The following is a 27,140-nucleotide window of genomic DNA, read 5'->3' as shown; positions in this document are numbered from 1 at the left end:
GGAGGAGTGATACAATGAAAAGCTCTTGGGTTTGAATGCTGGCTTCACTACTAACTGACCATGTGACATTGGTAGAAGGCCTCTATGCACTTTATATTTTCTATCTTCAAAATGGGAATAATGATATCTGTCTCTATGGCAGTTTTGGAGATTAAATGAGATGGCATATATAAAGAGCCTGGGACATAGTACACATCTCCATCACTATCTCTCTCAGCAGTTGGTAGTTTTACTTTTTAATAGTAGTCCACTTCTATAACAAGAATGTTTTTCTAAAACTTAGAATGCCAGGCTTTAAAAATTTGCAAACATCAACCCCTCTATGAGAAAGCAATCAGCTTTTTGCAAGGAGGAATCCTGGCAGAGGATGCTGTGTAGCTCATCCTCACACTTCATCTTTGAGTGACTGAGCTGCTGATCACTATGCCAGGAAGGTCCACTGTATGCTTGGGGTTTAGGGAGAGAAGTCCGCCTATATGAACTCGCTGATGTCTACTTATTTCAGCTTAAAAAAAAGAATATGTCACCTACATAAACATATTCAGTACACTTACCCCAGCTAGATATGTGCATTTCAAAGATGGAAGACAGCAAGCTTGTCAGTCTTGTCAGTTTATAAGCTTTGGAAGAGAAAAGTGGAGCCATTTAGCTGACAGTTTCAGGAAAACAAATCTTAAAATCTTGAACTCCCAGACTTTACTGTCTGCTTTGTGTGCTCACCTGAAATAGATTTACAAATGAAAGGATGACTCCCTGTGAGATGGCAGCCCATCTTAGAGGCTCAGTCAGTCAGAGCAGGCTGGTGAAACTGGGCTGGTGGGTCAGAGGCCACATTTTTATTGTGTTTAGCTTCTGCTTCCCCTGTCTTCACCTTTTCCTCCACTCAGCCACCCCCTGTCCTTTGTTCTCTCCCCACCCATCCTACTTTGCTTTCAGTAGAGAATGAACAACAGTTATTTAGATCTTCATGGAAACTTAAGTCAAGTTATTTACCTCTTCTAGGGATATTTTTAAATTAAGTCTTACACTGGCATTCTTTCATTCACTTCATGAAAACTGAATAAGAAAATTGTGTCAGGCACTCTCCTAGGTACTGGGACTGTAGACACAGTCCCTGCCATCGTGGAGTTTACAATTTAAAGAGAGAGACAGATGCTTTTCAACCTCATAAAATATATATAATGACATTGATAACTTCAGTGAAGAAAAAATTGATGAGTGCTATGAGAAAATGTAATAGAAGGGCCTATGACTGGGAAGCCAGGGAAGATAACCTTCGGGCAAGTTTATGTAAGATGAGATTTGAAGGAAAGGTAGAAAGTCATCTAGCTAAGGTGATAGGGGACAGAGTCAGGACTGAGTTGCAGGTAGAAGGATTAGCAGGTAAAGGGGCATATGGTGGGGAGGGGTTTGGAGCTTTCACAGGACTGAGAGCAAAGTAGTGAGCCTGGAGGGCTTTCCTTCTAATGAAGAGGAATCTCTCTAGTAACTTAGAAGTGAAAATCCTGCCTATAACTACTTCTTCCCTATGATTTACTGGGTCTCATCCCTCTATACACAGTTTTTCCCCTAATATAATATATTAGGACTATATTTTTCCTAATATAGCCTACTTTCAGTTAGGCCTGGCTGACATCAGATTATATCTTGGAGCCTTCATACAATGCTTCCTATATGAGAACTCTGAAAAAAGCATAATCACCTTTGATTCTCACATCAGTCTTATGACATAGATATTATAATTACCACACTCATTTTTTGGAATAGGACACCAAGGCTCAGAAAAAATAGATGACTTGCCCAAGGTAAAAGGGATTCATATTTGGCACCAAGGCTGTGCTTTCCACCTCTTTGCAATAATGTCTTTTCCAAACTGGAGTTCAATTTCAAAGCCAAATTTCATCAAGTTACATCTGTATATAACAACAATAAAGAAGAATGCTCCTTCCATTTATAGAGTTTAAAGGAGTGGTCCTGGTCTTTCAGTGGTTAACATTTTATTGGTAAAGCAATGGCTGAACTTAATATGTTTTAAGAGGTCAACCTTGCTGGCAAACGTGATATTGTAAAACTGTCAGGAGTGATGTAACAATGCCTCATTTAAAATGTTAATTATCCCCAAAGAATTAGGCTTTGCTGTTGTTCAAAACTCTGAAAAATACCTTCTGCAACCAGATTGAGTTTGTTGCTGACCTGATTATTAGAAGAGTACATATTCAGATGAAACAGAAAGTAAAGGTGTTATCTGAAGATACCAGCAATATAAGCCTACTGCCTTAGTCTGAATGTTTGTTCCTCCAAAACTGATACATTGAAATCCTAATGCCAATGTGATGGTATTAGGAGGAGATGGGGCCTTTGGGAAGTGCTTAGGTCATGAGGGTGGAGCCCTCATAAAGACAGTTCATGCCCTTTAAAAACAGACCTCCGAGAGCCAGCTCTCCTTTCCTGCCATGTGTGGCTACAGTGAGAAATCTGCAGTCTGCACGAGGGCCCTCACCCTGCAGTCTGCAGAAGTGACTATGCTGGCTCATTAATCTTGAACTTCTAGCCTCCAGAACTGTGAGAGAAAGGAACTTCTGTTGTTTATAGTATTTTTGTTACAGCAGCCTGAATGGACTAAGATACCTAACCATTCCATTTTCACTTGTCTGGAAATGTTCCTACATAAGAGTAAGTTGCCCTCTCTAAAATCACATACTATCAGAGATAAATATGGAACATAGTCAAGGCATAGATTGACTGCGTTTTAAAACCGAACAAAGGAGGGTAGGGTTTGATGGAGAGGTATGGTTAGGTTACAGGAGTGAGAGGGCCATGACCAGAAGAATGGTCAGCAGGGCTGGATCTTCTTAAATGTTGGTGGATGAGGGTTGGCTAAAGAAGTAGAGAATGTAATGGTGGGATCAAAGAGAGTCATTGCAAGAAGTGGGAAAGTGATTGCAAGTTAGTGGGAAAGGCTGGGGTATAGCTAAGGAGCAGATATTAGAGAAATGGCATTGGCAGAAGCTAAGGCCAGAATTTTAAAATAATCCTAAATAGATTTTATTAATATCACAGTAGAGTTTTGCAGATTATCTGAACCAGTTGTTGCAAACTGGCTCTCTGCAGGACAGATCCAATCCAAGGTGTGTGTTGTCCTGCCTGCTCAGTATTGTAAAATAATCCCAATTAGTTGCTAACATTAGAAGAGGTCAAGGAGAGTTTGCCTACAGATCTGGATATTCAGTTTCTTTTGAAGAATTAGAAGGCATGACAAAATGGGATCTGTATTGTCTCCAAGTAATGATCTTTTGGAGAAATGTTCCCAGTGGTGACTGCTCTCTCAGGCTCTCCAGTTTACCTCACTTCCTACCACTCCCTATCGTTGCTGTGATTCTAATGCAAGGTATCAATTGCTACAACCTTCTTCCTCAGACTATTGCTTTTCTTACACTAGATACATTTACGTGATCTGATTTACATTGTCTGCCTGGCCCGTTCAGGCATTTGAGTTTGGGACCCCAGATCTAGGCCAAAGCCTCTGTTTTAGAAATACTAAGGTCTAGTAGGAGAGGTCAAGTGACTTGCCAATGATCTCACAGCTTGTGAACAACAAAACCTAGGCTAAAAATCTGACTCCTAGTTCATTGTACTTTTTTCTGCTACATCCTATTGGGCAGTTAGGCATGTGTAGCACATTGTGATCTTTTAACAGGGAGAAGTTAGGTCTTCTCTTATCAGTGATTTCTCCTTTTCTCTTCTTCCTTCAGACAAGGAAGAAAAACTCTTCTCAATTATAGATTATTATAGTCTGTCACAATTTGTCTAATTTCTTTATGTATGCCCTATTTTCCATGAACACTCCATAAATCTGTCAAGGAAAAACCTTATGTTTCTTATGGCAGAGTGATTGCAGGGCTTTGAGAGGAGATGGGGTTGTTGGAATGTCTATAATTATCAACGTTGGATTTGTGTTTCTGAGCCCTGTTGGCTTCTGAGACCCAGATCTCAATAGCTGTGATTTTGACCAGAGCCCCGGTATTTTCCTTTCATGAAAGCACTGGGCAAATTTCCTTCCCCTTTTCTCCTAATAAAGCTTCTAAAAATAAAGATTCCCTATTAAAAATTCTGTAGGATCTATTCTCATGCCCTCAGATTGAGTCTGCATAAATTTTCACGATAAATAGAAATATCTAGTACAATTCACATTTCACATCTATGCTCATTTGATGTAAATATTTTCCAGTTTACCAAGTTGGTTCAACAACACAGACAGTTAAAGGGGAAATTTTTATTTGCTTCAAATTATCAAATTCAGCTGTCTACATATACACCAGTAATGGTTAGTATTTCAAGTTATGTAAACTTGGATTTTGAGGTCACATTAATTCTGAAATCTCCATTAGCTTTGTATTGAACAATAAAATGTCTATGAAATTTAAATTGTCAGAGCTCCTTCTCAACATAGGTATCTGTAAAGGCTTGGGATTTAGAACTTCAATTCAAGGCTTCTATTGTTGTTCTGAACAATTTGAGTATTGGGAGCAGAGACTGGATGAAAGACCCTTACTAGCCGTCCAGGAAGAGAAAATCTGCTAACGTTTAGGACGGATTTAACTTATTTCATTTCTATAAATGCCAAGGATTTTAATGCCTAAAGTGTGTGCGTATGCATTTTGTATAGTCTCTAATCACAGAAGGAAAAAAATGAAATTGGCATATCTCTGAAAAACTATAGATTCTTGCAGAAATTTGTTAAATGGGAAACAGAAACTCTAATACCATTTCACTTAAATACAATAACCTACATAAACATACCAGTGCTTATAATAGCACATAAATGCTAATCAGTGAACCAGTCAATTCAAAATGTATTAGCCGATCATACTGGTTACCACATGCTGCACAGTGACATTAGACATTGCTGTTTTAAATTGTCTACTACTAAACCAAATGATAAATTAGTTATAGATTTAGAATAATGAAACTGAGGTTGCTAGAAATATAATTTCTAAACTCCTGGGGGAAAAGTTCATATTGTCAGAAAGAGAGCTTGAGAAATACCAGAAGAATAATAAAAATATTAACTATCTCTTCAACAGATAGCTGGTTAAGACAGAATTCTACATACCTGAAATTTCCGGATTTGACATCAAGATGATTAGGGTGTATCTAGTTCAGTCTCCTATCTGACTTTTAACCTCACTGGTTGATTTTAAAATAAAAAATGTTTCTTTTTGCTCTACCTGAGTTTTGTTTGTATTGTATTTCCTTTCCTGTCAAAAAGTTGATCAAATATGGGAATGCTGAGTTGTCTTTTTCCTTTATACACATACACACACACTCACACATTTAGTAGAAAATTAGGCTTAAAAATTAACTGTGATTGTTCTGGCTGTTTTGCCTTTAAAATTTTGCTAATATGTAGGTTTTATTGCTAGAGGTATTCAAGAAGACAAATACCACTGTCCACAGTGATGTTTAGATATTACTGCAAGGCAAGACACAAGATCAGGTGACCTCTTGAAAAAGTGAGGCAGGAAATTTTTCTCTTCCCAGTCATCACCCATCTCCCTTTGGAATTGAAAGCCATTTGATATATTGGAAGACCAAGATGAGGTCCAATATTCTGACATCACACATATTAAGGGTAGGTTAGCAATATTCAAATGATTTCCTATATATTTCAACCATTAGTATGAGACATCAGGCCCCCAGTCATGATTTTCCTTATATAATTGGTAACTACAAGTTGACTTATTTTAAAAATAAACAAAAAAAATGGAAGTGAGAATATTTTTTTTTTTGAGAGGGCATCTCTCATATTTATTGATCAAATGGTTGTTAACAACAATAAAATTCAGTATAGGGGGGTCAATGCTCAATGTACAATCATTAATCCATCTCAAGCCTAATTCTCGTCAGTCTCCAATCTTCTGAAGCATAACGAACAAGTTCTTACATGGTGAATGAATTCTTACATAGTGAATAAATTCTTACATGGTGAACAGTACAAGGGCATTCATCACAGAAACTTTCGGTTTTGATCACGCATTATGACCTATAAACAATCAGGTCAAATATGAATATTCGTTTGATTTTTGTACTTGATTTATATGTTGATCTCACATTTCTCCCTCTATTATTATTATTATTTTTATTTTTAATAAAATGCTGAAGTGGTAGGTAGATGCAAGATAAAGGTAGAAAACATAGTTTAGTGCTGTAAGAGGGCAAATGTAGATGATCAGATGATCAGGTGTGTGCCTATGGACTAAGTATTAATCCAGGCTAGACAAGGGCAGCAAGACATCCACGGATGCAGAAGATTTCTCTCAAAGCAGTGGGGGTGAGGTTCTGAGCCTCACCTCTGTTGATCCCCAAATTCTCACCTGATGGCCCCCCTGCGACTGTGCCTGTCTTAGGTTGTTCCTCCCTTGAGGAATCTTACCCGTCTCTGGCTAACCAGTCATCTTCCGGGGCCATACAGGGAAATGTAAAGTTGGTAAGTGAGAGAGAAGTCATATTGTTTGAAAAGGTTAGCTTTTTAGGAAGTGAGAATATTTTTAAAAAAATAGTCCCTCCATTATGAGATAACCATTATTAATACCATGATTTATTTTCTTTCAGTATTTTTTCTATGCATAGGTTTTGTGTGTGTGTGTGTGTGTATGTGTATGTGTCTGGGAACATATAACAGTTTAACAAAAATTGGGATTATAGTGTATGTAGGTTTGTATCCTGGAGTTTTCATTTGAGACTGTACTGTAAAGAATTCTCCATGGCTTAGGCAAACATATTTTTGACAACTGCATAATGTTTCATAACCATACTTTATTTTGCCATACTCTTACTGACATTTAGGTTGTTTTCAATTTATCAGCATTATAAGTAATACTGCGATGAAGTTCACATACATGAATTTTTGTCCACAAATGATTAGCTTCTGAGGATACCTTTTTAGAAGAAATATTACTGGGTTAAAGATAAGGACAATTTTAAGGCTTTTGATATATAAATCCATGTTATCCTTGAGAAACATCATTTTATTTAACACTAGTACCAGCAGTGTCTTTTTTGTGTACCCTTTCCAGAACTAGAATGTATGTGTGCATGTGAATGTACACATACAAATAGTCCGTGTCAGTGTGAGAAAGTGTGATAGACAAAATGTTTTGTTACTTTAGTATCTTATTAATCATTGTTCTTACTCACTAGTACACTACATTTTGGGTGAATCCTTCATTCTTAAAGGTTGCACATTTGGAAACAACCAAGTGATACATCTTGAATGGGGGGTGAAATATCTCACTGCCTGATTCTCTGATATGTGTCTAGAAGGGTAGGGTTGGGGGAAGAGATTATGATAATAAAAGCCATGATCTATAGAACTGTTAATGTATGTTAGATGTTTTAAGGTATTTCTAACTTGTAACATTTCAAAGGACGTTCCTCATTATACTGCTGGGGAAATTAAGGCTCAGGAGTCAGGGTTTTATAAAAGAGAACCTACAGGTATAGGCAGTAGAGTCAAATTAGCTCCAAAATTTACTGGTGATCTAACAATGTGTGAGCTCATCTAAAATGTGGGCCATTAATATCTGCCTTCAAATAATGAATTGCAACCTGGAACCTAATAATGCTCATTTAATACCATTGATTATTGCTGTTTATTAAAATCATAGTCATGGTGGAGATTATGGTGATGGTTAAATTTGCCTAAAATCACACTACTCATCACTGCAAAATCTGAGATTTTGAGCCCAAATCATACACCCTAGACCCATGTTCTTTTTATTGTACCCTATTGCTCAGAGCCGTGACAGCACTATTTGGTGATTTGCAGCCAGTGAAATAGCAGCCATTTGAACCTCAGTACTGTGATAGATACTCAGCTATGCTCTTTTCAGCTCCTCTTCTCCTCCTCAGTATCCTGTACCTAGACACGTGTCCTAGTAGGACTGCATAGACTCTGAAACACAATATTAGAAAAATCATGGTGATTCTTTCCTCAGAAAGCTCATTCTTTCCTTCCATTGTGTTGGGTACCAAGATATTTTTTTAAATTTTATTTTGGTATCATTAATCTACAATTACATGAAGGACATTATGTTTACTAGGCTCCCCCCTTCACCAAGTGCCCCCAACATACCCATTCACAGTCACTGTCCATCAACATAGTAAGATGCTGTAAAATCACTACTTGTCTTCTCTGTGTTGCACAGCCCTCCCTGTGCCCCCCCCCCACTATACATGTTAATCATAATGCCCCCTTTCTTTTTTCCCACCCTTATCCCTCCCTTCCCACCCGTCCTCCCCAGTCTCTTTCCCTTTGGTAACTGTTAGTCCATTCTTGGGTTCTGTGCTTCTGCTGCTGTTTTGTTCCTTCAGTTTTCTTTTGTTCTTATACTCCACATATGAGTGAAATCATTTGGTACTTGTCTTTCTCCGCCTGGCTTATTTCACTGAGCATAATACCCTCTAGCTCCATCCATGTTGTTGCAAATGGTAGGATCTGTTTTTTTTCTTATTGCTGAGTAATATTCCATTGTGTATATGTACCACATCTTCTTTATCCATTCATCTACTGATGGACATTTAGGTTGCTTCCGTATCTTGGCTATTGTAAATAGTGCAGCGATAAACATAGGGGTGCATCTGTCTTTTTCAGACTGGAGTGCTGCATTCTTAGGGTAAATTCCTAGAAGTGAAATTCCTGGGTCAAATGGTATTTCTATTTTGAGCATTTTGAGGAACCTCCATACTGCTTTCCACAATGGTTGAACTAATTTACATTCCCACCAGCAGTGTAGGAGGGTTCTCCTTTCTCCACAACCTCGCCAACATTTGTTGTTGTTTGTCTTTTGGATGGTAGCCATCCTTACTGGTGTGAGATGATATCTCATTGTGGTTTTAATTTGCATTTCTCTGATGACAAGCGATGTGGAGCATCTTTACATGTTGGCCATCTGAATTTCTTCTTTAGAGAACTGTCTATTCAGCTCCTCTGCCCATTTTTTAATTGGATTATTTGCTTTTTGTTTGTTGAGGTGTGTGAGCTCTTTATATATTTTGGATGTCAACCCTTTATCGAATCTGTCATTTATGAATATATTCTCCCATACTGTAGGATGCCTTTTTGTTCTATTGATGGTGTCCTTTGCTGTACAGAAACTTTTCAGCTTGATATAGTCCCATTTGTTCATTTTTGCTTTTGTTTCCCTTGCCCAGGGAGATATGTTCACGAAGAGGTCACTCATGTTTATGTCTAAGAGATTTTTGCCTATGTTTTTTTCTAAGAGTTTTATGGTTTCATGACTTACATTCAAGTCTTTGAACCATTTCGAATTTACTTTTGTGTATGGGGTTAGACAGTGATCCAGTTTCATTGTCTTACATGTAGCTGTCCAGTTTTGCCAGCACCATCTGTTGAAGAGACTGTCATTTCCCCATTGTATGTCCATGGCCCCTTTATCAAATATTAGTTAACCATATATGTTTGGGTTAATGTTTGGAGTCTCTATTCTGTTCCACTGGTCTGTGGCTCTGTTCTTGTGCCAGTACCAAATTGTCTTGATTACTGTGACTTTGTAGTAGAGCTTGAAGTTGGGGAGCGAGATCCCCCCCGACGTTATTCTTCCTTCTCAGGATTGCTTTGGCTATTCGCGGTCTTTGACAGTTCCATATGAATTTTTGAACTATTTGTTCCAATTCATTGAAGAATGCTGTTGGTAATTTGATAGGGATTGCATCGAATCTGTATATGGCTTTGGGCAGGATGGCCATTTTGACGATATTAATTCTTCCTAGCCAGGAGCATGGGATGAGTTTCCATTTGTTAGTGACCTCTTAAATTTCTCTTAAGAGTGTCTTGTAGTTTTCAGGGTATAGGTCTTTCACTTCCTTGGTTAGGTTTATTCCTAGGTATTTTATTCTTTATGATGCTATTGTGAACGGAATTGTTTTCCTGATTTCTCTTTCTATTAGTTCATTGTTAGTGTATAGGAAAGCTACAGATTTCTGTGTGTTAATTTTGTATCCTGCAACTTTGCTGAATTCCGATATTAATGCTAGTAGTTTTGCCGTGGAGTCTATAGGGTTTTTTATGTACAATATCATGTTATCTGCAAATAGTGACAGATTGACTGCTTCTTTACCAATCTGGATTCCTTGTATTTCTTTGTTTTGTCTGATTGCCGTGGCTAGGACCTCCAGTACCATGTTGAATAACAGTGGGGAGATTGGGCATCCCTGTCTGGTTCCAGATCTCAGAGGAAAAGCTTTCAGCCTATCGCTGCTCAGTATGATGTTAGCTGTGGGTTTATCATATATGGCCTTTATTATGTTCAGGTACTTGCCCTCTGTACCCATTTTGTTGAGAGGTTTTATAATGAATGGATGTTGAATTTTGTTGAATGCTTTTTCAGCATCTATGGAGATGATCATATGGTTTTTGTCTTTCTTTTTGTTGATGTGGTGGATGATGCTAATGGATTTTCAAATGTTGTACCATCCTTGCATCCCTGGGATGAATCCCACTTGGTCATGGTGTATGATCCTCTTGATGTATTTTTGAATTCGGTTTGCTAATATTTTGTTGAGTATTTTTGCATCTACGTTCATCAGGGATATTGGTCTGTAGTTTTCTTTTTAGGTGAGGTCTTTGCCTGGTTTTGGTATTAGGGTGATGTTGGCTTCATAGAATGAGTTTGGGAGTATTCCCTCCTCTTCTATTTTTTAGAAAACTTTAAGGAGAATGGGTATTATGTCTTCTCTATATGTCTGATAAAATTCCGAGGTAAATCCATCTGGCCCGGGGGTTTTGTTCTTGGGTAGTTTTTTGATTACCACTTCAGTATCGTTGCTGGTAATTGGTTTGTTTCGATTTTCTGTTTCTGTCTGGGTCAGTCTTGGAAGGTTGTATTTTTCTAGGAAGTTGTCCATTTCTCCTAGGTTTCCCAGCTTGTTAGCATATAGGTTTTCATAGTAGTCTCTAATAATTCTTCGTATTTCTGCGGGGTCTGTCGTGATTTTTCCTTTCTTGTTTCTGATTCTGTTGATGTGTGTTGATTCTCTTTCCCTCTTAATAAGTCTGGCTAGAGGCTTATCTATTTTGTTTATTTTCTTGAAGAACCAGCTCTTGGTTTCATTGATTTTTGTATTGTTTTATTCTTCTCAATTTTATTTATTTCTTCTCTGATCTTTATTATGTCCCTCCATCTGCTGACCTTAGGCCTCATTTATTCTTCTTTTTCCAATTTCGATAATTGTGACAGTAGACTATTCATTTGAGATTGTTCTTCCTTCTTTAAATATGCCTGGATTGCTATATACTTTCCTCTTAAGACTGCTTTTGCTGCGTCCCACAGAAGTTGGGGCTTTGTGTTGTTGTTGTCATTTATTTACATATATTGCTGGATCTCCATTGTAATTTGTTCATTGATCCATTGATTATTTAGGAGTATGTTGTTAAGCCTCCATGTGAGCCTTTTTGCTTTCTTTGTACAATTTATTTCTAGTTTTATGCCTTTGTGGTCTGAAAAGTTGGTTGGTAGGATTTCAATCTTTTGGAGTTTACTGAGGCTTTTTTTGTGGCCTAGTATGTGGTCTATTCTGGAGAATGTTCCATGTGCACTTGAGAAGAATGTGTATTCTGTTGCTTTTGGATGTAGAGTTCTGTAGATGTCTATTAGGTCCATCTGTTCTAGCGTGTTGTTCAGTGCCTCTGTGTCCTTACTTATTTTCTGTCTGGTGGATCTGTCCTGTGGAGTGAGTGGTGTGTTATAGTCTCCCAAAATGAATGCATTGCATTCTGTTTCCTCCTTTAATTCTGTTAGTATTTGTTTCACATATGTTGGTACTCCTGTATTGGGTGCATATATATTTATAATGGTAATATCCTTTTGTTGGACTGAGCCCTTTATCATTATATAATGTCCTTCTTTATCTTTTGTTACTTTCTTTATTTTAAAGTCTATTTTGTCTGATACTAGTATTGCAACACCTGCTTTTTTCTCTCTGTTGTTTGCATGAAATATCTTTTTCCATCCCTTGACTTTATGTCTGTGTATGTCTTTGGGGTTGAGGTGAGTCTCTTGTAAGCAGCGTATGGATGGGTCTTGCTTTTTTATCCATTCTATTACTCTGTGTCTTTAATTGGTGCATTCAGTCCGTTTACATTTAAGGTGATTATTGAAAGTTATGTACTTATTGCCATTTCAGGCTTTAAGTTTGTGGTTACCAAAGGTTCAAGTTTAGCCTCTTTACTATCTTACTGTCTAACTTAACTCGCTTATTGAGCTATTATAAACATGGTCTGATGATTCTTTATTTCTCTCCCTTCTTATTCCTCCTCCTCCCTTCTTCATATGTTGGGTGTTTCGTTCTGTGCTCTTTTCAGGAGTGCTCTCATCTAGAGCAGTCCCTGTAAGATGCCCTGTAGAGGTGGTTTGTGGGAGGCAAATTCCGTCAACTTTTGCTTGTCTGGGGATTGTTTAATCCCTCCTTCATATTTAAATCATAATCGTGCTGGATACAGTATTCTTGGTTCGAGGCCCTTCTGTTTCATTGCATTAAGTATATCATGCCATTCTCTTCTGGCCTGTAAGGTTTCTGTTGAGAAGTCTGATGAGAGCCTGATGCATTTTCCTTTGTAGGTGACCTTTTTTTTCTCTCTGGCTGCCTTTAATACTCTGTCCTTGTCTTTGTTCTTTGCCATTTTAATTATTATGTGTCTTCGTGTTATCCTCCTTGGATCCCTTGTCATATGATTTCTGTGTACCTCTGTGGTCTGAGAGACCATTTCCTCCCCTAGTTTTGGGAAGTTTTCAGCAATTATTTCTTCAAAGACACTTTCTATCCCTTTTTCTCTCTCTTCTTCTTCTGGTACCCCTATAATGCGGATATTGTTCTGTTTTGATTGGTCACACAGTTCTCTTAATATTCTTTCATTCCTATTAATCTCTCTCTGCATCAGCTTCTCTGCGTTCCTGTTCTCTGTTTTCTAGTCCATTAATGGTCTCTTGCATCTCGTCCATTCTGCTTTGAAGTCCTTGCAGAGATTGTTTTATTTCTGTATTCTGCCTCCTTAGTTCTTGCATATTTCTCTGCAAGTTCATCAGCATGGTTATGACTTTTGTTTTGAATTCTTTTTCAGAAAGATTAGTTAAATCTATCTCCCTAGTTTCCTTCTCAGGGGAACATGTAGAAGATGTCGAAGATGTCTGGGTTAGTCTTGTCTGGATCAAATTTTTTTGCCTCTTCATTTTGATAGGTGCAGTGTTATGGTATTGTCTGTCAGGTGGGAGAGCCAAGACTCTTTCCACTTGCTCCTGGCCTTTACTGGGACAACTGCGACTTCTAGTGGCTTGTGTTGGGCAGTTGCATGTAGACTGGCTCTCTGTATCTTGCCCAGCGGGTATGGAGCAAGCTCCCTTGCTGTGGGCGTGAGCAGCCTCAGGCTGCTGCTCTGCTATGGCAGGGCACCAGAGGGGTAATGGACATGGGGGCTGTTTGGCTGTTTACCTCCGTGAGGGGTCTCAGAGCTGTTGCCCAGGGGGTTAGTGTGCCCAGAGTTCCCTGGAATTTCCAGCTGCTAGACTGTGACCTGGTATGCTTCCATCCAGCTGTGGGGTCCCTATCCCTTTAAGACTTTCAAAAAGCACTCGCTTTTCTTGGTCCCAGGGGCGCCGGCTGCGGGACCCGCTCACAGATCTTAGTGTCCTGCTTCCCTAATTTCCAGCACTCCACTCATGCACTGTGTGTCTGCACTCTGGTGCGGATGGCTAGGGCTGGGTGTTTAGCTGTCCTGGGCTCCCTCTCCCTCCCCGCTCCGACTCCTCTCCTATCGCTGGGAGCTGGGGTGAGGGGCCTCGGGTCCTGCCGGGCTGTGGCTTGTATCTTACCCCTTTCACCAGGTGCTGGGTTCTCGCAGGTGTGGATGTAGTCTGGCTGTTGTCCTGTGTCTTCTGGTCTCTCTTTTAGGGATAGTTGTATTTGTTGTATTTTCAAAAATATATGTGTTTTTGGGAGGAGATTCCCACTGTCCTACTCACGCCTCCATCTTGCCTCCGCCCCCGGGTACCAAGATTTTAACAACAATTAATTTATATTGAGCATGTCACTCTAATTTGATGGCAATTTTCTTTATCAGAAAATTTCTACTAACTTTAACGTCTTAAATGGAGTATTGGACTCAGAATCACAGAGTCTTATGTGAGCAGAGACTTTAGAGGTTTATAGTCCAAACTCTAACCCACTGCAAGAAAGTTGTCTACAGTATCCTTGACAGGGAGTTAATCCAGTTTAATTAAAAAGCTCACTACCACATGCTTTTTTATGAAACTTTTTTTTAAAAAACATGAGCACATTTATAGGACCATAAAACTGAGATTAGATGGGGCCTTAGAGATTACGTCCCAGCACCCTCTCTTCCCTAAAGTTACACAATCATTTTAATTAGGGAAAAAATATAAAACTACAAACCACTTCTCTGTTTCTAGCATGGCTGCTATGTGTAGTTGCTCATACTACAATGTGAATCTTGTCCCCCTGGCTTGGTGCAACATGGTGGATCTAATGCCCAGTCTCCATCATATCCTCCTTTATTTTTTACCTGTCGCATCATATTGGCCATTCTCTTTGTAACATCCCCCTTAAAATGCAGTGCCCTAAATTAAGTATAACAATGATGAAATGGGCTCATTAGAATAAAGGTATATTATCACCAGTTGCTGATTTTTTACTGGAAGCTGCACTTTCATTTCTGCAGTCTAATTTAGCATTTACTTGTTGTTGGCCATATCATGTTTTAATATGTCAGTCAGTCTTTTAGTAAACTGAAAGTACTAGGTTCTCATTTTTAAATGGCTGTTAATCAGGTTTCCCTGTCTTAGTAAGCTCAACCTGCCATAACAAAATATGATATATTGAGTGGCTTAAACAACAGAAATTTATTTGATCACAGTTGTGGGGGCCAGAAATCCAAGGTCAAGGTGCCAGCATGGTCACTTTCTGGTGAGACTCTCCTCCTGGCTTACTGATGGCAGCCTTCTCACTCTGTCCTCAGATAACAAGGAGAGGAAGAAAGCAAGCTCATTAGTGCCTCTTCTTATATGGGTACTAATCCCATCATGAGGGCCCCAGCCTTATCACCCTCATATAAACCAGATTATCTCCCAAAGGCTCCATCTCCAAATACCACCTTAGTAGGGGATATATGACTTGGACCAGGAGACACAATTCAGTCCCTAGCATTACCATATCACATAAATTAGTTTTATGGACCTGAGTACTAGACTGAACATATATTTCAATTAATTTAAATTTCATAATTTCACTCCCTTCTGTCTTGAGTGGGTGAAATCACCTGAGCCTGGAGATTTAATCTTAGTTACAGTAAACTTTGTGCCCTCTTATGTTAAACTCCCTGATCATTGGCTTTTAATTTCCTCTGCCCAATTTTTGTTCTGACTTCCCCAGTTGGAAAAATGGCTCTACTCGATACAAAGTTTTTTTATTTTTATTGAACTATAATTGACATACAATATCCCATTAGTTGCAGGTGTACATTATAGTGATTCAATATTTTTATGCATCATGAAATGATCCCCATGATAAATCTAGTTACCATATGTCACCATACAGTGTTATTACAGTATTATTGACTATATTCCCTATGCTGTACATTACATCCCTGTGGCTTGCTTATTTCATAACTGAAGTTTGTAACCCTTAATCCCCTTCACCTATTTCACCTGCCTACCAGTCTCTCCCTGATCTAGTACCCAACAGTTTGTTTCCTGTATCAGTCAGTCTGTTTCTGTTTGTTCATTTGTTTGTCTTTTTAGATTTCACGTATAATAGAAATCATACAGTGTTTGTTTTTCTCTGTCTGACTTATTTCACTTAGCATAATGCCCTCCAGTTCCATCCATGTTATTCTTTAGTCCATTTGGCTGAATCTAAATTATCTAGAAATGCAATTATACTCAATTATTTCTGCTAAATAAATTCTCCTTAACCAGAACATAAGCTATGTAGTACTGTTAACAGTGTCAAAGAATGGTAAGACATATTGTTACACAGAATACGACTGAACATTTCTTTTTAACCATTGAAGATCAAGTGAGATCTGCAACTTTTATGCTATTGAATGTCCCAGTGCAAAAGTGGAGCTGTTGACATGCAACAGAACCACAAACAGCCATACAGGTGTTAAGGCACACATCTTGTTTCTGTAAATTGTTCTAGCAGTTTCCTCAGGCTGCTAGAATAGGTGAAATGGTATTGATAATGTATAAGCCTCCTTGTTTTCTAGCCTGGTTAAAAAGATTGTTTTACTTTAAAATACTTGTGTCAATTATCAGTACTTTTATGCGGTATGGTTTTCAGTGCAGAATATTTTTCAAAATGTAAACAATCACGCATCCATACACTTATGCACATGTGTGGACATGTGCATGCACACGTTACAATTAAATCTTTTTTCACTTTCAAGTAGCTATTTCCTATTGTAGACCAAAGCTGGCTCCAAGCTAAGTTTTGAGGGCTATCTTTGGCTCCCTTCTCCCTCCTATTTACATAAATCTCCCTCCTTTCTTTTACTTGTCTAGTCATCTGTGTCCTCATATTACCAAGAGACTCTCACAGGGAATTTCAGTATAAATCTACTTTTTCTGCACAGTAAAAACTTTCTTTCCTCTCCTTCATCAAATGTAACTGTTGCCCTCCTTTCATGCTCTTCTCAAGTTTTTCATTGCCACTGCTAGATAAGCTGTGCAGGTGTTTTAGTAACTGACAGTGGTTTTATTCTTTGTAAGCAATATACTTTTACTTAAATTGGGACTTCCTTAAGACACTACCCTAACATAAAAGAATAGCTTTGATGGTGGGAAGGTCAGGCACTGTAGTGAAGATGGAAGACAACTCTTTGGTGCCTAAGTGTTATTCACTAACTGAAGTCTTTCTCCAGATCAAGTATGCTCACCTTTGCTGCAGTGAAAAAAAAAAAGCTCAATTGTAATTTAAGAAAGTTGGAAGGTTGTTAGGTTAGTATTATTGATAAGAGAGGATGATAGCACACTTATAGAAGGAAAATGATCTTAAATGTAAGTTTCACAGGCACATAACCCTCTCAGCCCTTAGTGATCTGGCTGGTTCTAAAAGACTTCTGAAACAGAAGCTGGGATCAGGAAAATAACACTTTTTAGATTCTCTGACTGGTATGACTGTCTCTGTAATTGTAGTCCTAGAAGAAACTGTGACTGTTGGCTTAGACTTTTTTCCCCAAGAAAGCTGGAAAGATGTGGTAGCATCTCAGGAAATAGAAAGGAGAATATTAGGATGTAATCACTGGCTATTGATGAATTGCAGATAAGAAACTCTCATGCCCTGCACTAAGATTTTACCTCTAGATTTAAAAGCTGAAATATAAAGCTAAAAGTAAGTTAAACTGACCAAGGAAAATATTTAATGGCTAATTAAAATAAATGCCAATGAACTTTACTTGTACTTGGTGTTTTCACCATTATAATAATAGGAAGTAGCAGTGATAGAAGAAAAATTCAAGCCATATGTTACTTCTTTGGTTGTCTAAAAATTATGTTATGTCTATGAAAACCTGATTCTTAAGTAGGAGTTTAGTTGTCAATAGATTCATGGAAATTAATGCTTGAACAGATGTGTGTATAAAATGAAAATTAGCCACAATCTGCTGCTTTTTCCTTCTTAAGGAAATGTATAGAGGCCTCTCTTCTTAAGGAAATGTATAGAGGCCAAATTAGGGGTGGTAAAATAAAAGTGTTCCCTTGCATTACAGTAGGTATAGTACTTAATGAATGTTTATAAAAGTAAAAATAGAAGAATGGATGGAATGAAGGCAGGCAGGAACACAGTACACTCTAAATGAGAACTTAAATATTTGAGCTTTTTTCTCCCTTCATTGCTCATTTTGACAACATGGGAAATAAGAGAATCTCAGTGATTTCTGAACAAGATGCTTATGCTCTTTTAGCCTGATGAAATAGAAATCCTTTTGCCAAGCTTACTTATTTTCCAAATTTTATAAAACTTTGTTACTCTTATTCTCATCTTTTGGGATTTACTATACCAATTTAGACCATTTGATCCATCAACTCTTTTAATATCCTTGCTCAGAGGAGGTCCATTTTATGCCTCTCCAGTAAAGAGCACAGACCCAACACAGTTGTAACAAAGTTCATGCTTAAAAAATTGGAATAACTGAGCAGTTAACCAAATACAGCATGTTTATCTATAAGACGGAGAAATTCCTTTTTGACCTTAAAACTCATTAACAAATGTCTTAAGACTTTGTGGAGTTATGAAAAAAGATGACATAATTTTGCCCTCGAGGAGAAATCCCTTCAGGTAGACTTTGGCCAACTAATAAAATCTCTGGGATATGATGCTAACAATAGAATTTGTATTCCTACATGAAAGGCAAGTGAAGCAATCAGAAATGACTTCTTAGAGAAGAATTGGGGCTGGGTCTTGTGAAGGTGGGAAGGAACATAAATTAATGCAGAAAAAAAGTATTCCACATGAAAGAAATAGCCAGAAAAAGACACATATCTGAAGGTTAAGGGAGATGAAATGTGCATATATCATTTTACTGAGAATGGTTTGACAGGATATGAAGGAGGAAGGTTTTTGGGGCTTCCTAAGAACCTTAAATAATAAGGTTCAAATGTATAAGGGTGAAGGACAGATTAGGGATTCTGAATTCAAAGCCACAAAGTATTCCTGCATATAATAATGCAAGCATAAATCATTCCAGTATAAAATAATACTGGATTATACAAAATACCTTGAGGTATACTTATTGAAACTTTAAGAGCCATTTTCAAATTTCTTAAATATATAGAGCAGATAAAATCATTTTTTTTTAAGGATAAAGTCTGTAGTTTATATTGATTTTGAAATGCAACAAAAAGTTTCCGATCACTCATCTACCTGAAAAAGAAACTGTAGTTACTTGAGTTAGTAGACACTTTTTTTTGGTTTGTAAAATTGTAATGAGCAGTGTTCATTAAAAAGAATTCAAGATAAAATAAGCAATTAAAATGCCCATTTCTTTAGTTCCTCTGGATACTGTTTAATTATCCAATCTATTAAGATTCTAGAAAGAGAAGGATTAAACCAGGTTTTACAGTTCCAAAGATACCCAATTTCCTTTTATTGCCAAAAATTAAAATTGTCAGATATGAGATGATTATGACACAACCATATCAAACCTAAAAATCTAATTTTTTTTTTACTTTGAGAAATCAAAAATACCAAATAAATTCTAAGTGCTCTATGTTAACTGAAGTGTATATGTAAAGTAAAATACAATTAAGCTTTAAAACGTGGAATATACATTTTTGTGTAAGCATTATGTTCTTGGGAATGTAATCTACAGAATATCTTTTTTACTAAATCTTCAAAACCTTGATACCTGCACATGAAAAATCATAAAAAATATCTAAGTACAACTGTACAAAGAAACTGACACCAATATGCATACCTCCATAGAGAAGTGAATGCTTCAACAGTTAGGTATTTTGGTAAAAGTTTTGAAAGTATGCATATATTCAAAGTAATTAGGCTTTTAAATAGTGGAGTCTTAGACTATCAGATATTTATTACTTTTTTTCTCAAAAAAAACATGTTAATATAATACAAAATGAAAATCAAGGGTATATGGCATATCATTCTTTTTAAAAGGTGGTTTCTTGGTTTCTTTTTTTCCCTCGATAGGACACACTAGTTTATTTAAGCCATAATCTCTTGACATTTAAACTTTTAAGTTCACTCTGTAAAGTATACTCAGATTCCCTGCTGAAGTGCAATGACTATGCTGAAAAACTTAGAAACAGTATGAGTCAGTTTCACACAATTACTAATCTCCTAAGAATGTACAACGTTATCAGTTAGGAAACAATTGTGCGAAGTCTTTTTTTTCTTCCTTTTAAACTTGGTGTAGGTGGAATAGCAAGTTTCTGATCTAAAACAAGTAATGCATTGCTTCTATAAAGGTGACAACATGTAAGGCAGTTCAAAGAATGCTGACTAACCAAACAAAACGCATTTATTGGATTATCTTGCTATTCGTATCAGCTTAACTTGTTATAACACATAGCTCGTAAATCTGTACAGCACTCCATTTTACACAGAGTAACCCCACTCTTGATTAATCTGTTCTAAAGTGCCAGTATTATTTACACTTTTTTTTTAGCCAAAAGTCTGGCCAGTTGTGGCATCAGGTGAAGATGTCATCCCAGCTCTATTATCATTTACATTCACCAAGGGAAATTCTGGAAATTCAGCACTTGTCCCTGGTCCCCAAAGGTTCACCTGTCCATTGGCAGTGCTAAACTGAGTAGCTAGTCCAGCTCAGGATCCATGATAAGGAGTATGGAAAGGCTGTTCAAAAGAGCTCATTTGGTAAGCTTGATGGACGGGTTGAGCCTCAGCTTTCTTCTGAGAAGTCACTTGATCCAAAAAGTCCTGTGTCGACGTGGCAGAAGCATGGTTTGTCTCACCACATGAAAAGGGAAATGAGTGCTGTGAATCACCAACTATTAGTCCAAAGTGGAACTTATCTGGAGTTGTTCTTAGTGGAGAATTCATTCCTGATCGAAAGCTATTGATGGGCATGGCTGCATAGACTTGCTTGTCTATGGAAGAGAATACTGGTGGATTTGGAAGCGTCTGGTTATCAGTCACAGAGTTAAGACTCGGGCTATTCAAATAGGCATCATTTTGGCTAGTTCTGTCCAAAGCCTGCTGCAGGAACTTTTAGTACTCCTGCAGCATGTTGGCTTTATCTGATGAGGATGCTTGGGGGCTTGGCCCAACACTCTCCGCTGGGGTGACCTCAGGTACTTCCGAGGAATTTATGGATATGCTAGAAGTCACCTCAGTGTCGGCAACACTGAATATCTCATGCTGTCCATTAGCTTTATGGGAATAATGATCCAACAGAGTCTGCAGGACCTCATCTGCAATCACATTTTTGTCATGATTACTCTTAATCTCCACATTCAGTGCCTGTGAATCCAATATGGATGCTGTGGTACTTTCATCAATGACACTTGCCACAGCTGCTTATGTTACAGAAGGCTGAGAAGCTATGGTGCCCACATTTAGGGCATACTCCCTACTGTTGTTACTTGCTGCTTGAAGATACTGCTTCTTCTTCAAAAATTGCATGGCATCATCATAATTAGTACTGCTATGCACAGGTTTACTGGGCCCCTCTTGCAAATTATCAACCTGATCAATGTCAGCATTGCCTTCTGAGTCCAGTAAAGCTTGTTTATCCACAAGTTCAAAAGCATATTTTGAAACTTTGCTCTCTTCATATGTAGATAAAGGCGAAATTGTTTGACTTTGCTCCAGTGGCCCTTTCAGACTTCTCTTACTATTTATTTTTTTGAGAACCAACTTAGGTGGATGTATTTTTCCTGATGCATCTTCCAAATGTGAGTCCCCAACCAAAGAATGTGGCATTTCAACAGTGTATTCTGCTACCATATACTCATCTTTTACTTTAGTACTTGAAGAATAAAGTGGCAAGTAATCATTTTTATCTTTCTTCAGGTCAGATTTGTCTAAAGCACTCTCTTTGTCCACCCCATATGATTTTTTCTCTGTTTTCTGCCTCTTCTTTTTTGGCAGTGAGTTATCTTTTGGTGACGTAGAAAAGCCAGAATCTTCTTCAGATGTCAGAAGGCCACCTTTGATGGCATGTCTGTTTAGTTTTTTGTCATGATTTTCATGGCACATATGTTTATGTTTCAATACATGGTCTGTTCTGGAAAAATACTGTTGAATTCAGAGTTCAGTAGTGAGTTTTTTGTTTTAGTTTCTGTAAACAGTATTCACACTGGTAAGGTTTTTCTCTGCTATGAGTTCTCTTATACCTTTCCATATGATATTTTTGTATGAATCTCATACCACATTCATCACAGCGAAATGGTTTTTCACCAGTATGAATCTTCTCATGTCTCTGCAGCAGGTACTTCTGTATGAAACGCATGTCACATTGACTACATTGAAATGGTTTTTCACCTGTATGAATGAAGACATGTCTCTGTAAGTGATAGTTCGTTCTAAAGGCAGCATTGCAGTGCTCACAAACATGAGATTTAGGGGTTTTCAAACCAAGTGATCCATCCTCATTTATTGTAAGGATCCTGTTCCTTTCTTCAGCATCTGATAAGGTGTTCAAACATAAGGTAGGCTTTTCTTTCTCTTCATACAAAAAGGCAGAAAGAGTTACTTTAACACATGCTTTTGCAGGAGAACATTGTTTCCATTTCTTCTTTTTCTGTAAGTCTACTGGCTCTCTGATTTGTTTTTTGTCTCTCATCAGTTGCTCAGATACATCAGGAAAGGTAATTTCCTGCTTTACATTTATAGGGACATTCACTGCATATTGCAGTCCTTGAGGAAGTCTTTCATGTGTTTCCATCTGTTCTTCATCATTTTTCACTGTCTCTTCATGGACCATGAGTTCATCATGTGATATCATATCCTGTTGTCTCATTTCACTTTCTTATAACACTTCATCTGCAGCAAGGATCTCCTGATGAGGCATACTCCGATCTTGAAGTACCGACTCCTGCAGTTCCCCAGACACGGCAGACTGGCCAGACACTCCATCCATTACAACCACTGCCCTGGAAGACTACATTTCATCTATGCTGCCACATTTAAGAAATAATCCTTCCAGTTTGTCATCAGTGTTCATGCTTAAGTATAACTGCCTGAGACTAAAGTAAAAATGAAGACTTCAAGGAAGGCAATGCTGTACAGTCAAAAAAGAAATCATGGTTGAGTTTCTAGCTTTCACAGGCTTCGGATACCCTCAAACCACCTTAATCACATATGCTATCCAATTCCTCTATAAAATATGTCAGGCAAATGCCCATCTCGCCAGATCACTTGGCAGAATTTCCAAGGTGTTAATTCCTCTATCCTGCCACAAAGTCTCGGTCTCTGGAACCTAATTCATTTAGCATCATCTACCAATTTCATTTCTCCTTCCAAGTCTCTATTCCTTCTCTCTCCTCTCCCACAACTCTGGACCAAGAATGGGGAGAAGAAAAGAACCTACCAAGCTGGGAACTAAGGCCTGCAGGCGGGCACCAAGGCGTACAATCACTGACTGCGGGCAGCAGCAGCTCCAACCTTTCTAGGGCCCTGGAGAGGAGGGGAAGGGGCAGGGTGGAGAACTTTTGCTGTGGCAGCTTGGGCAACAGCTCCCACCCCTGCCCAGATAAAATCATTTTTATCACTACAGCTGGACAATACATAAATTCTAGAAATGAATGTGAAATGGTGAGATAATCTATCCCCCCCAAATGAAACCCAACCAGCCTAATTCAGTGCAGGTCACAATACTTGACTGGACCCACTTGCAAGGCCAGCTTTGTCCTCCCACGTCTGTATTCATCTGCCAGCTCTTTCCTTTCAGAGTGATTTTTTTTTTTGTAACAATCTTGTTTAGAGGTTAGAGACTATTTTTTTATCTAAGGTAAAGTGAATGTTGTGTTTGTTATTACCCTTCTTGGTCAGAGCAATTACTAGGTTTAGTGATACAAAGGAAGAGAGAGAGAGACCTTTAATCTTGAGTAGACACTTTAAAAAAATATAGTTGAACAGAGGCTATTTGGAAAATACAAAGCACTTGTGTACTATACTATACATCAGTAGACTAGAATATTCACTGATCTTCTCTTTTGACAGGAGGCCACTCTGAAAGTACAGGCAAGATATATTAGAATCTAGGGGAGATTCGGAGGTAGAAGAGAAAAAAGAAATGAAGGAGACTAATTGCAGAGATACTTTACTACTCAAAGTTTTAAATTAAGCCTCATGTGAAAGAATCAGGCAGCTGTTACCCTAGTGCCACAGCTGCCACCCTCTCCAGGGAGGGGTTTTAGTGCAGTTTTCTTTACAATATTAAAGTAGAAAAATTGAGTGGAGTTGGAGGGGTAGGGTGTGCATAGGGCTTTTTCTCCTACCAGCATAGTTCACAAACCAAAAAATTTGAGGGCTGCTTTTGTAGATACAGTTCCCAGATATGAATTCTACTTTTCTATTTTCATCCACGTTTTTAGCATTGTGTAAATTTGTCCAAAAAGTAGTTCTTGCCAGTTCTTTTCTTAAAAGCCAACTTATTGAGGTATATTATATGAGACATAAAATTCATCCTTTTAAGTGTACAATGTAATGAATTTTAGCATATTTACAGTGTTGTGCATTCATCACCAAAGTCTAATTTTAGAAGATTTCCATCATCCCAAAATGAAAGTTTGTGCCCATTTATAATCACTCCCCATTTCCTTGCCAATTCTTATTATGCCCTGATCAGAAACTGGGCTTATGTATGAGGCACACAAGCCAGAGGTAAGCCAGGCTTTACTTACTAGTTATTGTAAAGCAGTTCTCCAAGGCTCTTTCATGAGATACTATAAGGCATGGGCTCCATGGACAGTATTTATACACCTGAATACAGGGAAGAAGATGGAGCTGTGGACAAGAGGGAAGGATGAATTGGGGAGATTGCACCATTGCAAGTGAATCAGCAAACCATACTGTTTTCCTTTTCTTTTCAGTTATTATGTGCGCCTCATAATTCAGATTATTTCACATGAGTTTTACCACAGTGTAGTGTGGAAAAGATGAAGATAACTTATGTATTTACTACTACAGTTCAGGATGAACTGAAGACAGAACTAGATGTTAGTCTCCTGACACATAAAGACATTTTTTAAGGTTCTGGGATTAATGACAATCCATAGAAGAACACTCATAAAGTCTCCCTTTCTACCCTGTATCCAATCCACTGACCCAGTCAAGATATCTCTTCTTTGGGTCTGATTTTCCTAAGAGAATGTTTGCCGTGCTGAAATATTTTCTTTTTGATAGCATCTGTAGAGTATCAATGAGCTTCTTTTGGCATGGGTATCAGGAAACCATGGTGCCTATCCAAAAATTGGTCTTTGAGATGGATATATATACTGACCTTCAGTTAGGCTCTGGGTTAAGACAACATGAGAAAATCAATAGCTTATTTTTTCTCCCTCTTTCTTTTTTTGTCTGCTCACATTTTGATGTTTGCTAAGATAAAGAGTTGTAACACTAAAGGCAAGCATCTCCACTGAACATCCAGCAAGGTTACAGTGGTCCAAAGGGGTCATGCTTTGGCCTAATCATTATAGATCTACCAAACCAGCTCTCTCTATATATACCCACTCCTGCTATATACAAAAATGTCTACTTCCCTGCTGGAATCAAATATCATTTCCCCTGGTAGACCTTGCTACATGCCCCGCTCTCTACCCCCTAGACTCTTTGCAATAAGCTGTACAAGGAAAGTGTTAGGTAATTGGAACTCTTATCATAGGGGAGTAAACCCGTGGCATTGAAGCATGTTGTTCAAATTTTATAGGTGTCAAAACTTACATCGCCTCCCATAGGGGCAGAAAGAAATTCTGATCCCTGCAAAAATGTCCATGGTCAAGTTTATTGCAGTAAAGCTGTAGACCAGAATAATTATGGAATGTTTATTGGTCTGCAGTAAAGAAAGAAATCATGCCATGCATGGTTTTCCTTCTTCACCTGCTGATTTTTCCCTAGTGTTTTTGCATGTAGTTTGTCAGCCAAATTCTAGTAGGCAAGCTAATCGGCAACAGCATTCATAGTGGAAACATATATGATAGATGTTGAGAATTATTAGAGACAAGCCAGTCTGAATGGAAGCTTCAAATCTGTCACTTCCCATCACTTTTACGTCATAAAGCCAAGATTCCATTCACTCTTAGAACACATAGGATATTTAACATTCCTTGAAGTTCTGACACAAAGAAAAATTGGAAATTAGAAGAAAATGAGACACCCATTATGGATAAAGTTTGTATGTTAGCTCTTCTAATTAGTACAAAGACAACCCAATGATATAATGAACAAATATGAAAAGTATAGCTCTTAAGGTACACAGTCTACTTCATATAACCTTAGAATAATAGCTATCACTTACCAAATTCTGTATATTCCAGGCAATGTACAAAGAGCTTTAGATTTGCATGTTTTAACTTATCTAATTTTCACTATTTGAAGTAGATGATGTGAGCATTCCTATTTTTCAAAAGAGTATATTGAGACAGAGTTGTTTAGTAACTTGACCAAGGTCAACACAATTTGGATCCAAGCATTGTGGTCCAGATACTATACTTTAACAACTACATTGTGCTGCCTCTTGGTCTCTGAGAATAAATGAGTTCCTCATTCTCAGTACACCACATTTCCATGGTAGTAAGTTGGACTTCTAAGATGCAATTTAATACTCTTAAGCAATAAGAAACTGTACCAGGTTCTTCCCATACCTAAGTCATTCCCTTATAGAAAGTCAGACTTTAGGAGATAAATTAACAGTTTTAGGCCATTAAGATAACATTTAATTTGCTGCTGAAATAATGTGGTAATCCATTAAATGGTGCCCTTGAATACAGTGTGAGAAAATATAAGCCTCTAAAATAGTGTACATAGCCCTCAAGCAAGAGTTGTCATGAAGGGCTTCTTTGTCAAATCCTCACAGAGTATTAGCTTTCTGTCATGCACAAGATGCTCTCTTAAGCACAATTCTAATTGAGATTAGTTATTTTGGTCATGACATGAGAAAACCTATCTGGTATTTCTTTGCTGGGAGAATTCAGAAATAGCTACAATATAAATAACATTATGGTTGGGGACTTGAATTGGGCTATGGGCTTTGAAATGTTTATATTCCCATTAATGCATTCTATTTTAGCATCAAAAATTCAGTGTATCTTTCATTTTCCATCTCTCCACTTATCTAAAGCAGCAGCTCTCATAGAAGGGACAGCAAGAATTTTCATTGCCTTGATCATTAGTCTCTCTTTCCTGGACGCCCTTATCTCTCAATGCATTATTCATGGTATGGTTAAGATCATATTCCCAAAGTGGGTTGCATTATGTCACTTACCTCCTCCAAAGCCATTATTATTCCCTAATCTTACTTCAGTCATTACTTCCATAATGAACTGAAAATTCCTTTGTGTGACTTTGAAAGTCTTTGATGATCTGGTCTCAAACTATTTTCTTAGCTGCTTCTCTCACTCTTTATA

At 37.8% G+C, this 27,140-nt stretch overlaps 2 protein-coding genes across 14 annotated transcripts in view; one reads left to right on the top strand and one right to left on the bottom strand.

Annotated features, from left to right (window-relative positions):
- The window catches only part of ERVFC1 (Endogenous retrovirus group FC1 Env polyprotein), a 435,581-nt gene that overhangs the window by 195,410 nt on the left and 213,031 nt on the right, over positions 1-27,140 (top strand). For 2 of the 13 annotated variants that reach the window (XR_012127467.1, XR_012127474.1), the window contains one exon: positions 5,085-11,191. The exons of 10 other annotated variants lie outside the window; for them this stretch is intronic. The gene's annotated coding sequence lies outside the window, so the exon portion shown is untranslated. Of the gene's footprint in view, positions 1-5,084; positions 11,192-22,563; positions 22,697-27,140 lie in introns of those variants that run through there. One more of the 13 variants, XR_012127468.1, reaches the window with a different exon arrangement.
- LOC108407155 (zinc finger protein 148-like) lies at positions 11,309-22,738 on the bottom strand. The gene is given in 2 exon segments (XM_073227854.1): positions 11,309-21,814; positions 21,858-22,738. Coding segments are annotated over 2 exon segments (2,481 nt in total). The 3' UTR covers positions 11,309-20,214.

This window comes from Manis javanica, chromosome X, assembly GCF_040802235.1.
Source record: "Manis javanica isolate MJ-LG chromosome X, MJ_LKY, whole genome shotgun sequence".
Classification (NCBI taxonomy): Eukaryota; Metazoa; Chordata; class Mammalia; order Pholidota; family Manidae; genus Manis; species Manis javanica.
This window is presented reverse-complemented; position numbering and strand designations above follow the sequence as displayed.